Source organism: Schistocerca americana, chromosome 1 (genome assembly GCF_021461395.2).
Source record: "Schistocerca americana isolate TAMUIC-IGC-003095 chromosome 1, iqSchAmer2.1, whole genome shotgun sequence".
Lineage (NCBI taxonomy): Eukaryota > Metazoa > Arthropoda > Insecta > Orthoptera > Acrididae > Schistocerca > Schistocerca americana.
This window is the reverse complement of record NC_060119.1, coordinates 1,035,543,158-1,035,557,252: the sequence shown is the minus strand read 5'-3', so window position 1 is coordinate 1,035,557,252 and position 14,095 is coordinate 1,035,543,158. Positions and strand designations below refer to the sequence as shown.

General features: G+C 36.6%; 1 protein-coding gene across 3 annotated transcripts in view; it reads left to right on the top strand.

Annotated features, from left to right (window-relative positions):
• The first annotated feature begins 4,740 nt into the window (after window positions 1-4,740).
• Window positions 4,741-14,095, top strand: part of LOC124616756 (eukaryotic peptide chain release factor subunit 1) — a 49,232-nt gene continuing 39,877 nt past the window's right edge. For all 3 annotated transcript variants that reach the window (XR_006979880.1, XM_047145141.1, XM_047145151.1), the window contains exons 1-5: window positions 4,741-5,173; window positions 5,372-5,547; window positions 6,952-7,079; window positions 8,314-8,464; window positions 8,620-8,810. Coding sequence is in view for 2 of the 3 variants with exons in the window: in XM_047145141.1 (XP_047001097.1) it covers window positions 5,073-5,173; window positions 5,372-5,547; window positions 6,952-7,079; window positions 8,314-8,464; window positions 8,620-8,810 (747 nt within the window). In the remaining variant the exon portion in view is untranslated. The remainder of the gene's footprint in view (window positions 5,174-5,371; window positions 5,548-6,951; window positions 7,080-8,313; window positions 8,465-8,619; window positions 8,811-14,095) is intronic.

The window sequence follows — 14,095 nt, the reverse complement described above, 5'->3', positions numbered from 1 at the left end:
CAGCAGATGACAGAGGTTGACAGACAATAGCAATCAGAAGGAGAGGATCAAGATGATGAGTTTCTTGTTTCTACTGAGACAGTGAATAGTAGGAGGATAGGTGGGCAAGTAAATGATGGAAACTGATTAATAATTGTTGCTTGAATAATTAACAAAATTAATTGGAAACAGTAATTGAATGAAATTGGAAGGTGCACATTTCCTGGGTGAACTTTAACTGGTACTAATATCAACAGACCTGCAATGTCAATACGTTTAAGATCAATATTCGTCATTTAAAGTTACATACTTCTTCTCATTAGTTCCACTGTTCATAGAGCTGATTATGACATTGCTGATACAGGATCACCCCTCCACTGCTCATGCAAATTCCTCTTGTCTGCTTCGAACTTCCTGATGCAGGATTCTCGGGGCGTGCGAAATGATGAACAGATGGATGTGATTAATGCAAATATATATATGAATAAACTTACCTTCCTAATAACTTTTATAATGCTTTTTAATATATGGTTGTAATACACACTTTTAAACAATATTAGCATGGTGGAGTTAGTCATACATCTGCCCGCTACCACTTATAGAAACAAACAGGTGAAGATATAGAAATTAATTAACTGAAGAGTGTATTCTTCTCCTTTGGTTCAAAACATTATCTCTGGCACAAAAGAAATAGTTACTTTACCGTTGGTTTTATATATACATAAAAGGAAAAGATGAAGAAAGAAAAATAATACGATCCGTTACAACAGGGATGTCACTCATGCAGGCATCAAGTGCTCTGTAAGAGCCAGAGCCACGCGGGATTAGCTGAGCGGTCTAAGGCGCTGCAGTCATGGTCTGTGCAGCTGATCCTGATGGAGGTTCGAGTCCTCCCTTGGGCATGAGTGTATGAGTTTGTCCTTAGGATAATTTACGTTAAGTAGTGTGTAAGCTTAGGGGCTGATGAAAAAAATGGTTCAAATGGCTCTGAGCACTATGGGACTCAACAGCTGTGGTCATCAGTCCCCTAGAACTCAGAACTACTTAAACCTAACTAACCTAAGGACATCACACACATCCATGCCCGAGGCAGGATTCGAACCTGCGACCGTATCAGGCGCGCGGTTCCAGACTGCGCGCCTAGAACCGCAAGACCACCGTGGCCGGCTAGGGGCTGATGACCTTAGCAGTTAAGTCCCTTAAGACTTCACACACATTTGAATATTTTTTTGCAAGAGCCAGATTTCATGAAACAGTTCTAGTGCAGAATCAGTGATGCCTTTGCACAACGCATGATGGTTGTGCTGAACTAAAAGTTTTTGAATACAAAATTTCCATTTTAGAAAGCATATAAAAACATACATAAATGTTTTGTCTTTATCTAAGAAATTCGCTCAGTTTTATTATGGGGTATGATTTTTTTACAATTTATTTTTCATAATGTCTCCTCATTTTCGTTGTAGTGCAATTTTACGAGTTCTTTAATCACTACACTATACAACAAGCGTTTAGTCGATGTCACATTCCACCAATATTTGCAACAGCCACAATATATGTCCATATTAAGCCTTCATTTTATATTTATTTTAGTCATATCATTTAAAAGTTGGTAACGGCGCCGCATGAGCGGCACTCCGTTACGACAGTCAGGTTTGTCTTACATAATGGGGATGTCATTGAGATCACTCGTGTGGGCGCGCTAAACAGTCAGTTACTGCTTCCGCATAGTGACCAAAGCCTTTGCACGTTCTGTCTATATGGACTGCCTCGCCAATCTTTCCATGGACATCGCTCGTCCACGTTTTGAGCCTCAAGCAACCAGCTGCTCACGGGATGAAAACCAGGTAAGTTAAGTTTTCACGTTCTTTAAAGCCCCTGCATCAGTGAAATTCTCTGGTTGCACACAACTACACATGCCAAACATGGGATTTCAGCAAATTCCTTATTTCAATCATAAACATTTAATTGTTCTTTAAAAAGACGCAATGACTTCACTACAGCTTCAACTTAGAGTTTTCACTTTCGAGTTTTGTTAATTATAACACACAATCGTATTTCAGGTTCACCCCTATGGATCTCATTAACTCTATCTCTTAACATTATTTACACAAAGGGATTAGTATTTTACATTCATCTTTGCATTTCTTTCTTGCCCTTTGCACAAACGTTTATATGACACCTTTTTAATAGGTGAATAGATGTTTGGATAACGGTTAAGCCGATTCAATTTTGAGAATTTATTACTATATGGGCTCAGAATTATTATAAGCTTGGACAACAGGCATTGCCTATCCTTTGAAAGTAGACTCATTTGCACATGGCAGACGAAAAATATGTGCAAGTGCTAAAATACGTGTAAGATAAACTGTACATGAAGAAAGTCTCAGTCAAAAGAGCATTACATTTTGACATACGTAAAACTTTCCCATTAAAATGATCATAGATACATGTCTACCTAAAGTTAACGGATCACTGCCTCAACTAGGCGCAAGAATTTTCATTGTATAAACATAAATTATTATAATATAGCATGATTACATCTAAATTATTAGTTCCAGAAGAAATATTTACGTTTCCTTCTCAGGGCTCTTCTTGAGGGCTCATATTAGCTTGAAACACTTTCGTATTAAGTTAAATGACCATTCATTTGCACAGTAGAATTTAAAGACTAATATGTACAAACACTCAAACCAACTGATTGCCATAATAAGTAGTGACATTCGTAACTCCTGGTATGGTATGGTATGGAGTGATACTTATATGACAAGAGCGATTTCTCCAGATGAGCAGTTGACAGCGACTTTAAGATTTCTGGCAAGAGGAAGAAGTTACACAGATAAAGAATTTTCTACTGCTGTTTCGATACAATCATTTACTGAAACACAAGAAAAACTATTTATGTTGTCCCCAAGGAGAATTTCAAGAAAGCTAATAAAGTACTACATACTACATCAATTGCAACAAGTCGTAGGTAACATTTTTACATTTTTAGACGTGTATGAAACTCTGTATATTCTCCAAAAAATTGTCCCTTATTTTCTCTGTTGAAGTTTTGTGAACGGCCCGTGTTCTTATCTCGGTCGCCGTGTTTCTTGCTCTTAATTTTCCGCAAACATGTATGACTCATATATTTCAATAAATTCAACAATAATTTATCTAGAACATAGATATGTATCTGCCATTTAGGATTCACTGTGCACACACAGATGAGAAACAATAGACTGAACAAACAGCTGCGCAGATATGATTTGCACGCACAGATTAGAGCAATTTTGCTCAAACGTCCAACCACAACTACCACCTCTACACACATCTTATATATGTCCAAATTTCCTGTTCACACAGTATGGTATGTCTGCGTAGATATTATGTATGCAGTTATTTGCGCAGACGGATCGTTGTCTGCAGACCAACTCTAACATGAGTGAGCGCGGCGAGAAAAAGTTAAATTTTTGTTTCGCAGACGACGCCACTGCCCCCACCCACCCTCGAGAAAACTTGGCATTGGTGTCGTACTCTGTTGAAGTTCGGTGTGATTTCCGCTATATGAAATGCATTGTGAAATATTTTTACTTTTTAACCAGCAATGTCCAGTGTGAAGTGACCTTTCCCTTTCAGATACAGGGCCTCTTTTATGAGAAAACTTGAAGGAAACATATCAAGTCCCAATGAATCTTATTACAGCACTACTTCTATTCGGTAGCATAATTTTTAGAAAACATATAAGACTGGAAACTAGGTGAGCAGCTATTCCGAGTAGTGCAAACCCTTCTACAGTTAAAGCCAAAAAATCATTTATTTGCTGAAATGTTGCTATTTCTGCACTTAATGTAAGAGTAAGTGTGTGTGTGTGTGCGAGCATAGTAATATTTGTGCACACTTTCATACACAATATTTGCACTATATCCAACAGTCTGGTAAGGTTTTTGGACGAACCAACAAATTAATTTAAACTTTTGTAATTTCCCGCAAAAACATAGCAGAGTATATTATAATTAAAGCTCAAGACTGGGTTGCGAACAGCAGGAACTCAGAAAACGTAGCGGATCTGTCCACCATGTACACCACCACCACGAATAGGTCTAGGAGCTTACAAAATAGCGGTTGCGCAGCTTATAGGATTTTCTCAAGCAGTTATGTTTTACAAATTGAGGAATGTAACAGTACATATCCTCTCTTCCTAATAAAAATACACAAACGGAATTAATAACTTCTTGACCAGTCCAATATTTTTTCTTTTCCTTTATCTCACAAAAATCACTTCGTTTACATTAACCGAAGTTTTAAAAGTCAAGTAACAACCTGACAAACCAGCCACAACTGAAATGCGGAAGTGTTTGCAGAGCGAAATCGGGATGTCGAAGCTGAAATCCGACACTCTAATCCGCATTTCCAACAGCAATATTGAAATAAAACGTTTCAAAAGCATTTGTGGCTGGTTGCGTCATTCGCCAACAATCATTAACTCCGGCGGAGTTCAAAAGATGCTACATGGATAAAATAACAGTGTGTTGATTTACACGACCAATCATATAGGATATCGGGAATTCAGTTTACAGAAAATTGGACTAGAGTGTGATATTAGATCCTCTCTGAAATCTTGGTTGTGGTGACAGCCTGATCTGCAGCGTAGCTCAAGAGCTAGGTTAATTTGACTAATTTGATTCTAAGTAGGCGGAGAAACGTACGAGTGGACTCAACATAAATTCAGAGAGACTTTTTATTCAATATCGTCTTCCAGTACTTTCTTCACAGGCGGCAAGCTTTGGAACAACTGCAATGAACAGAGATTACAGTAGTTTGGGAACAGTGTTAGCATGCGTAGTGTTTTAAAAAATATCGGTCATATGTAAATGACACGTTTGGAACGGCTGGTCGCTAATGACTTAGGAAGACAGTGCGTTCAATCTAAATTAGTTTTGTGTTGTTGTGTCACAGCAGATCACATCGTTGGAGGTTGTTGGTGTCGTCGAGAAGGCCATCTGTCGTGCATGTGCGCCATTTTGCTAGGGTTTGGCACAGAGCTGGAAGGCACTGTGTAGATATTTAAGTAGTATTTGGTAATCTAGTTGTATTACCATTGTGATTTTAAGATGTCATCCTCTTACAACAATACTGAAGAAAGTTCTTCTGATCGCAACGTGGAAATATGGAAAATAAAGAAGTTAATTAAAAGTCTGGAGATGGCCAGAGGGTGAGTAAACATGTGGTCACATACGTGGCTCTTACATATTGCAAAACATGTCGCAAAATTTCAGAAAGGATATTTTAAATTAATGCTGAAGATGAAACTTCGTGCAGTCAGTTGCTTTTAATATCAACTTGGGGAGTTGATTTTGCTGCCAATATCGAGTTAGCAAGTTACCGTGTAGTCATTTTCGTTCTTTTTCAGAAATGGTACCAGCATGATATCGCTCATAATACCACCAAAAGATCAAATATCGAGAGTAAGCAAGATGTTGGCTGATGAGTTCGGAACAGCATCGAACATTAAATCTAGAGTAAATAGATTGTCGGTGTTGGGCGCTATAACTTCCGTGCAACATAGATTAAAACTTTATACAAAAGGTATGAAAAACATTTATTATGTTTTGAGCATTATGAGAAGTCTTTAGAACCTCGTAACGGTGACCTGTTTACCTTAGGCAGATCATGACCTTAGGCAGATCATGCAGTAGTGTGACATGTTTGGTTATGTTATATAGAGGCCGCCAAACCATGACAGTGTAATTCTTGTGGGGTATTGGAGTATATTCCGCGGGAGAAAGAGATATTTTGCTTTGGTGATAACATTTGGCTATATTATAATACGACTGAAATTTGCAATAGTCTTGTGTTTCAGTGGTAGTTTTGTATTTGTGTGTACATAGACTAGTAGATTTGTCAATTTTGATGAATTATCAGGAATTTGAAGCTCCCTGTGGTTATGATTGAAACTATCTTTGAAAGTGGATTTCACTTCCCTTTCTGTAGCTGAGGTCATAATAAATGCTCCACTAGAAACCAGAGAGCTTTCCAAGGCCTTTATTAATCACTCACAGTGTTTCCAGTCTAAAAAAAAATGTATTGAATGGTTTTAATGGGTATGCAGAAAATCATAGGTGTATGGAACGTTAGCTTTATTCAAAAGCCTGTTATGGATATAATAGTAAAAGAAATTTAGCTTTTGTACTACTTTCATAGCTGCTTTGTTTGGAGGGTATGTGTCTCACAATAATATGGAAGAGGAACTATTCTCATTTCACATGATGTAGACTAAATATTTTTCCTATTTTGCATATGCTGTGTTGGTTCACCCCTGTAGAGCTGTTGTGTAGGTAATTAAGAATTTAAAATTTAAGACTTAAGCACTAAAACTTAATTGGATATGTGATTACCTTGAAGTAGTCATGGTAATATAGTTTTAAGAGAATAAGAAAATTCCATGCAGTTTCTATTTGGGATTAAGATGTTTTATGTACTTATGTTACTTTATAAATTGAAGAATTGATGTAGAAGTTGTGTGTGTAATTTGATATTTCTTTGCGGTTGAATACTTAAGAGTAATCTATTAAATTGTGGATAGAGCTCACACAGAGATCAAGGAACATATACCATATTATTGCCATAATGTGAAAATTTGTGTAATGTACATTACTTTCGATGCTTTAAATAGTAGGCTTGTTATTTTGTGAGAAATATTGTAGTGCATTCTTAGATGTTGAAATATTGTCACATATATATATATATGTAAAAACAAATGTTTTGGAAATTTTCTTATTTTAAACTGGAATACATTGGTTTCAAAGAAAGCAAGCAAGCCATTTTTCCAAACTCGAATGATAAATTTGTGATTCCTAGCTAGAAAATTGGAAAACTGATAAATTACTCTTATAGACATCTTTTCTTTGTGTCCAAATTCAGAAATGAAAATGTTTGATTGTATGTTTCTGAACTGACAATATTTGAACTATTAATTCTTCAATGTTTCAGTGCCACCAAACGGGCTGGTAATATATTGTGGAACAATAGTTACTGATGAAGGCAAAGAGAAGAAAGTTAACATAGATTTTGAACCTTTCAAACCTATAAATACATCATTGTATTTATGTGACAATAAGGTAAGAGTAATAAATGTTTGTTCCATAAGGAAGTTTATTTTCTAAAAGTAAATTTTGGTATTAATGGGAAATAAATTAGAGGTTAGCAATATGAGTGAAAGTGTGCTGATGGGATGGTGTAATATTTTACATTTAATTTTGAACAAAGTTGGACTGTTAACTGAACATTATCTGCATTTTTTTCAGGGAAGGGTTATTGCCTATGAACTGAATCATGTTCAGCCTTGTATATTCATTTATAATTGTAATTAACCAGTAATTGAGTTAAATTTGAGCCAACAGTTGCCTTAGAATAATTAGTTTCCTGGTAAGGCTGTCATAACTTTTTAATTAAGGAGTTAGACAATAGATTTAGTTTCTGGGCCATGCAATTTTCCAATGTATGTAATGTGGTAGTTAAAACTGCTACAGCTTTTAAAGGCATGTAAAGGTCTTCCACGCGAGAGGTTATCATGAGAAACTAATTGAAGAAGTCTGGAAGTGTAGACATTTTGTGATTTGTGCATTGCAAAAGTGGTTTAGCGAGAGAAAGTTGTTACCAGTGCAACCATCAGGACAAATCAGGTTTGTCAGTTTCTCTATGGCCAAGCTCCGAACTGGTAATCCCTGGGATCTTTCTGGTCAGATCCAGTACAACATACCCTACTGGTGAGATCCAGTACAAACCAGTTTGCTCACTGAGGTCAAAGCCTTACTCTTTGTCTCACCTGTTCCCATTGTTGTGATTTAACCTTAATATAGCAAAAAGTAAAGTAACTCTGACAATACCTAAATGTAATGTCAAAGATATTCTAAAATCTGAGCAGCATTCTTTTTACTGACAGTTAAAAGTGCAATATTAAATACCTTATTAAGAAATGCTCATAACTTCAATAAGAGTTGATGAGGTTATTTCTTTGGTTTTCTGAAGGTGTATACTCTTATTGGAAGAACAGATAAATATGAGAAATTTCAATTTAAATAAGTCTCCTTTTAATTATTGGAAGCATTGAATGGTTATAAGAATGTCCTTAATTTGGCAATGGTTGAGACATTATAGCTTGTCAGAGAAATAATTAATCATGTGAAACTTCCAAAGAATCCTTAGAATTAAGCTACACTATTTAGAACATTTTGATATTGTACTATGAAAGAACTAATTTTGTGGGTATTATGTTGATTACTTTGAAATCTCAATTCACCACAAGTCTCAATTGATTTATGTGGAAAACTAATAGATATGCCCTTTTTACAGTTTCACACAGAGGCCTTAACAGCTTTGCTTGCGGATGATAATAAATTTGGTTTCATTGTTATGGATGGTAATGGTGCTTTATTTGGAACATTGCAAGGAAACACGAGAGAAGTTCTTCACAAGTTCACGGTAGATTTACCGAAAAAACATGGTAAGTGTGTGTGTGTGTGTGTGTGTGTGTGTGTGTGTGTGTGTGTGTGTGTGAGAGAGAGAGAGAGAGAGAGAGCGCAAGCATTAAAAATACACCAGTTAGGTATTGTTAATCTGTTGGAATGGAAATAAAAAATAACAACTTTGTACTTACAGGAAGAGGTGGTCAGTCTGCACTTCGATTTGCAAGATTGAGAATGGAGAAGAGACATAATTATGTGCGCAAAGTTGCAGAGGTTGCAACAACTCTTTTTATAACGAATGATAAACCAAATGTAGCTGGAATAATATTGGCTGGCAGTGCAGATTTCAAGACTGAACTTAGTCAGTCAGATATGTTTGACCCAGTGAGTACATTTTTGGCTTTGATCTTTTATTTTATGCCAACTTCTAAGAATTAGGTACCTCACCAAAGTACGTATGGTGTTATTTGCTACGTATATTTTATTAGAACAAAGTAACAGGCTTTTGCATGAAGAGCAAATGCAGTTTCGTGTGTGTTCATCAGATTGTGTGTGTGCTGTCTTGTGGTGGTGGTAGTTGTTCGGTTTACTTTTCTAAAGGATTCTGACTGAAATTTTTATTTCACTTATATCAAAGTGTCAGGTAATGTAAATCTCTTGTATCTATATTTAACTGATTTTGCTGGTGTCTGCTATAGTTTCTGAATTATGGTTCACATTCAGAAGTAGATTTAGAATCCCAATCCAGTCTTTTTTTTCCCATTGTTTCTCTGAATTCCTGAAGTTGAATGCCAGGATGGCTTCTTTTAAAAGTACACAGTTCGTTTACATCTCTACCCTTGCCCAGTATGAACTTGTGGTCCATATCAAATTGACAGAATGTTAAACTCTAATGTATATTTTTTGTTGTTGCAGGATGTGTGTGTGTGTGTGTGTGTGTGTGTGTGTGTAAAAAAATTGTGTTGATATGATTGCATTGCTTGTAGAGTAACAGGGATGTTGGGCATGAATTACAGATGGTTGTATGACCTGCTTTGATACTCGTAAATCACATTTCATTTTAATGAATTAAGGTCGTTTCTGATTGGAAGGGTTGCGGCATGCATATGGCACCTCATAACTGTAATATTAGTTGTTTCGTAAGACACATGTTGATCATCAATCATTTCCTTGTATGAGGGCATGTAATTGTTACATCAAATAGTTATGTAGCAATAGCACAGCGAGTGGTGCCATGGAAGTTGGGATTCAATTATATGTAAAAATTTTCAGTGAAAGCAAAACAAGATATTGGCTGGCTTGTGAGATTATTTGCATCAAAATGCAAACATCTTTATCACAATATAGTCATAACAAAGAAAACAATCAATTTTTAACAAAATAATGTAATTGGGTGGATAAAAAATCTACTCTCCAAACGGTGGCAGAATGCATACCTAAAAAGGTTATAATTAGGCAAGCTTTTGGAACCAGTGACTGCTTCAGGTAGAAGGGTTGAAGAGAAAGGAAGAGGGATGAAGGAAAAGGACTTTAGGTGTAGGGAAAGGGGTAGATTTTGGAAAAGTCACTCGAAAATATCGGTCAAGGGAGATTTATCGGGCGGGATGAGAACGAAAGACTGAATCATTATCCAGGAGTGCTAGTTACGCAGGGGAAACCTTGAACTTTGTAAGGTAAGAGGGGTACAGGTAGAAGTACAGCTGTGAGGACAGGTGGTGTGTTTTACTTGGATAGCCCAGTTGGTAAAGCACTTACCTGCAAAATGCAGATGACCTTGATTGAAGTTCCAAAGTGGCACAAACTTTTAATCTGCCACGAAGTTTCCCTAATATTGTTACCCGAATGGAGAGTATTGGAAGGATTTTCATTTGACATATCTAGAGCCATACCTTTCAACATGGGAAATGAACTGGCCCTTTAAGGCTGAGGAAAGGAGCCAAAATTGAGTTTCAGTAACCAATATTAGAAAAATGCTGTCCTCACATTTGACATTTGTACGTGGAAATCGTGAAAATGTGAAATGCAACATTTCATAAAAATAATCACTAAAACATGTTTCGCATTATCATTCATATGTAATTTTCCTGCCCATACCTATTGTTTCGTAAATAAATTTGTAAAATATTTGACAGCTTGACTTATTGGGCTCCTATTATGCAGTCATTTATAAAAGCCAGGACCCTGCTTCAATTACCTTGGTACACTGTCAAATATATTGGGAAATATCTATGGCAAAGTTATTTTCAGTGATGTTACAAGCTATGTATTTGTAATTGGATAGATAAAAAATACTCACCAAGTTACGGCAGGAGAACAAACACACAAAAAGGTTTTACTTGTGCAAGCTTTTGGAGCCAGTGGTGTCTCGTTCCAGCAGAAGAGTTGAAGGAGGCAGAAGAGGGGTGAAGGAAAAGAACTGGAGAGGTTTAGGAAAAGGGGTAGAGTCGGGAGTTCCCCAACAGCCGGTCTTTCCTTCTCATCCCGTCCAGTAAGTCTCCTCCGACAAGGGCTTCTAGGTGACTTTTCTGAACTCTACCCCTTTTCCTAAACCTCTCCAGTCCTTTTTCACCCCTCTTCTTTCACCTTCAAGCCTTCTGTTGGGAGGACCCACTGGCTCTGAAAGCTCGCATAAGTAAAACCTTTTTGTGTGTGTTTTCTCCTGCCGCTGCTTGGTGATTGGTTTTTTATCGATCCAGTTACGTTATATTGTCCAAAATTATTCTTGTTGTTAAACTATATTTGGCCACTCAAGCATATTTCTGCTGGAAAATGTGTGTTTAAATATTACAGTAATTTGATCAAAAATATTTTTGAAATAAAGGAGACCACTGATTGAGAGCAAAAGCTTTAAGTCCTCGACAAGTACACTCAAGAGAAGGAAAACTTTGCTAGGTTTGAGAAAAGATCCTTTGATGAGCTAAAGTACAAATATGCACACACGAAAACACTTCTGCACGCACACTCAAACCTGTAAACAAGTCATTGTTGCTCAACTGGACAAGCTGTAGTAGAATCAGCTCCATTAATGGTATCTATTGGTATTTGTTTCAGGTTAACTGAACTTTTGAAGGATAGACAGCTCTTGAGTGAAAGCTTCCGTATATTGTACAATTTAGACGCAAACAGTCACTTGTAATAACCAGTTTGATATTTGACCAAATGCATTACAGGAAAGATTACAAAATAGATTGTTTACCACAGAATGCTCACTCAAACATTTCACACTTCAGTCCTTTGAATGTTCAGTTCTCGATCCTGGCTTGCACATTGTGTGACACAGGTTTTGGTTAATTTAGAAGTCACTGATTACACACAAAAATCAGAATTTCATGTGTTCATCTTTCTCACTTGTTTGCGTTTACTTTGCAGTGCTCCATAATCAAGTTTTTTTCATTTATATGCAAAATTATCACATACATTCAGAGCTGCTTATATTTTCATCTGAACGTGGATGGCTGAGCTCCGAACTCCCTGAGACTTCAAAAAGCGATTCTCATAGTCCACAAAATAAACACAAGCATATAATCCTAAAGTATAAAAATAACTCTTCAAAAAACTGATTTATTGTTAGATGTTTGTTTTCCCAGTACCATAAACTGGCTAGTTGCACTTTACAAACTTTCCTTGTGAGGAAAATTGATAAAATTCCCACAATATCATTTACTCAGTTACTTTATGTAACTACAGTCATTTAATATATTTCTCCGCACTCGCACCACCATTCACAATAATAACTACATGTATTAAATCATCAGTAATTAGTAGAAGATAAAATATTCACCAAAGATACATATTTTGTTTCATAAGCATGGTAAAAACCCTTTCTAACGAATCTTTGGGTAACCAAACATTTTTTTTACTTTAATGGATTGTTTTTTCCTGGAGTACATGAAGTCACCTAGGATCATAATGCCAAGCGTTTTATGTCAGGTAATGCTACTTCATTACAAAGTTAATTGCTACAAATTGAAATGCAGTAAATATACAGTTATTAAACTTTTCACAGAACGCATCCTTTATCTTTTTGTTTAAAAAAACTGAGGTCTTGTTTTTGTCCCTCCAGAATATTGTAGTGAAAGTAGTTGTTGCTCTAGCGGGTTGATTTCTAAGGTTTTCAGGATCTGCTATTCTATTCATAACAAAAGTAGTGTTTTTATGTTTTGGAAATGTCTGGGAATTAATAATGGAGGCAACTTTTCACTTCCATCACAATGTTATTGTCACCATTTCTCTCGCAACAGAATATGATTTTGCAGAAAGTAGACTATAAAAGACTCCAGTTTCACCAATGTTGGAAACATATCTGGGGTCATGTAATGTTCTTCAAATAGTTTCTCTTTTCTATGACCTGAGCCTCACTTTCTCCATTTGTGCTTTGAAATGACAGGTTGTTGTTTTTAAAACCATTCAACCAGCCATTCAGTGCACTAAAATTTTCAGTGTTGATCTTCAGAGTGATTTAATGAGCTATCTCTTGCTGTATGTTATGTTAAAATTGCCATTCACAGCACAGATGATTGTTAGCTTTAGCTGAACTGTAAGCTTTCAACATTTGCAGGCCATAACTTCACAAAAGTAAAATTGAGAACTTGCGCAATTCAGTAAACGAACAACTTACTACACTTTTTGTGCATTGTAGACTCAGTGACTGTGATGTCACATCATTTGACTTAAGTCGCATGGAAATAGATTTGATTCTTTAATGCATCTGCTAGTATTGCAACAAGGGAAATAGTTGACGAAGATCTATGTACGTGTCGACTGGTTGAATTGTGTACCATTTACTTCATGTGACAATAAATTTGGCCCGTGTGAGATGAAATGGGAAGAAATCAGAAACTCACTCGGGTATTTCCTTAAAAGTGGGTTTGTTAATTGGAGATTTTACTGTACACTGTTTAGACTATTGGTATTCATAGTCCGTAAGATGCTGACATGTTTCAGCCACAGCCATTACTGTTTTGAAACTGGTGCTGGATGAGAGCGCACATCTATATCTAGAGCCATGATTCGTGTATGAAGGTATCTCCTGGCTACTGTTGTACACAAGTGTGACACATCATGCCAAACCTCAGGGGTAACAGGACAAAGGAAGAGGAAACTGTTGGTTGGATGGTCTGGGTACAGTGGGTAAGAGGAGACAGAGGCCACAGGCATCTGGGAGCAAAGGTTGTGTTGCAAGTATACAGCTTCCATCTGCATTGTTCAGAAAGCTTATACTGGAGGGAGGGATCCAGGGAGAAAGTTGCGAACCGCCATTGAACTTCAGTATGTTGTGCTACCCAGTGGGTTGTCACAGGATGGTAAATTTGTTCTTGGCCACAATTTGATGGTTGTTGTTCATCCTAGTGGGCAGCAGTGCCTCATTCAGTTACATTCTGCCAGAAATCTCTTTTCTAGATATGTGATAAGCAATAATGGAAATTCCTGAATAGAACAATATGTAAAAAAATAAGGAAAAGGCAACCACTCATGTGTAACAGATTGGTGTGTAACATGTAACAGAAAAAAATCACTCTAGCTTTTTCTAAATTAACTACACACATAACCACAGCGATACCTAAATGCACACCCCTGTGGCCATGGCCACAGGAGAGTGTGTTTTGGTGTCTGTGGTTGTGTGGATGTGTACATTTTTAATAGAAAAAGAGCAAGATCTTGATAGTTAC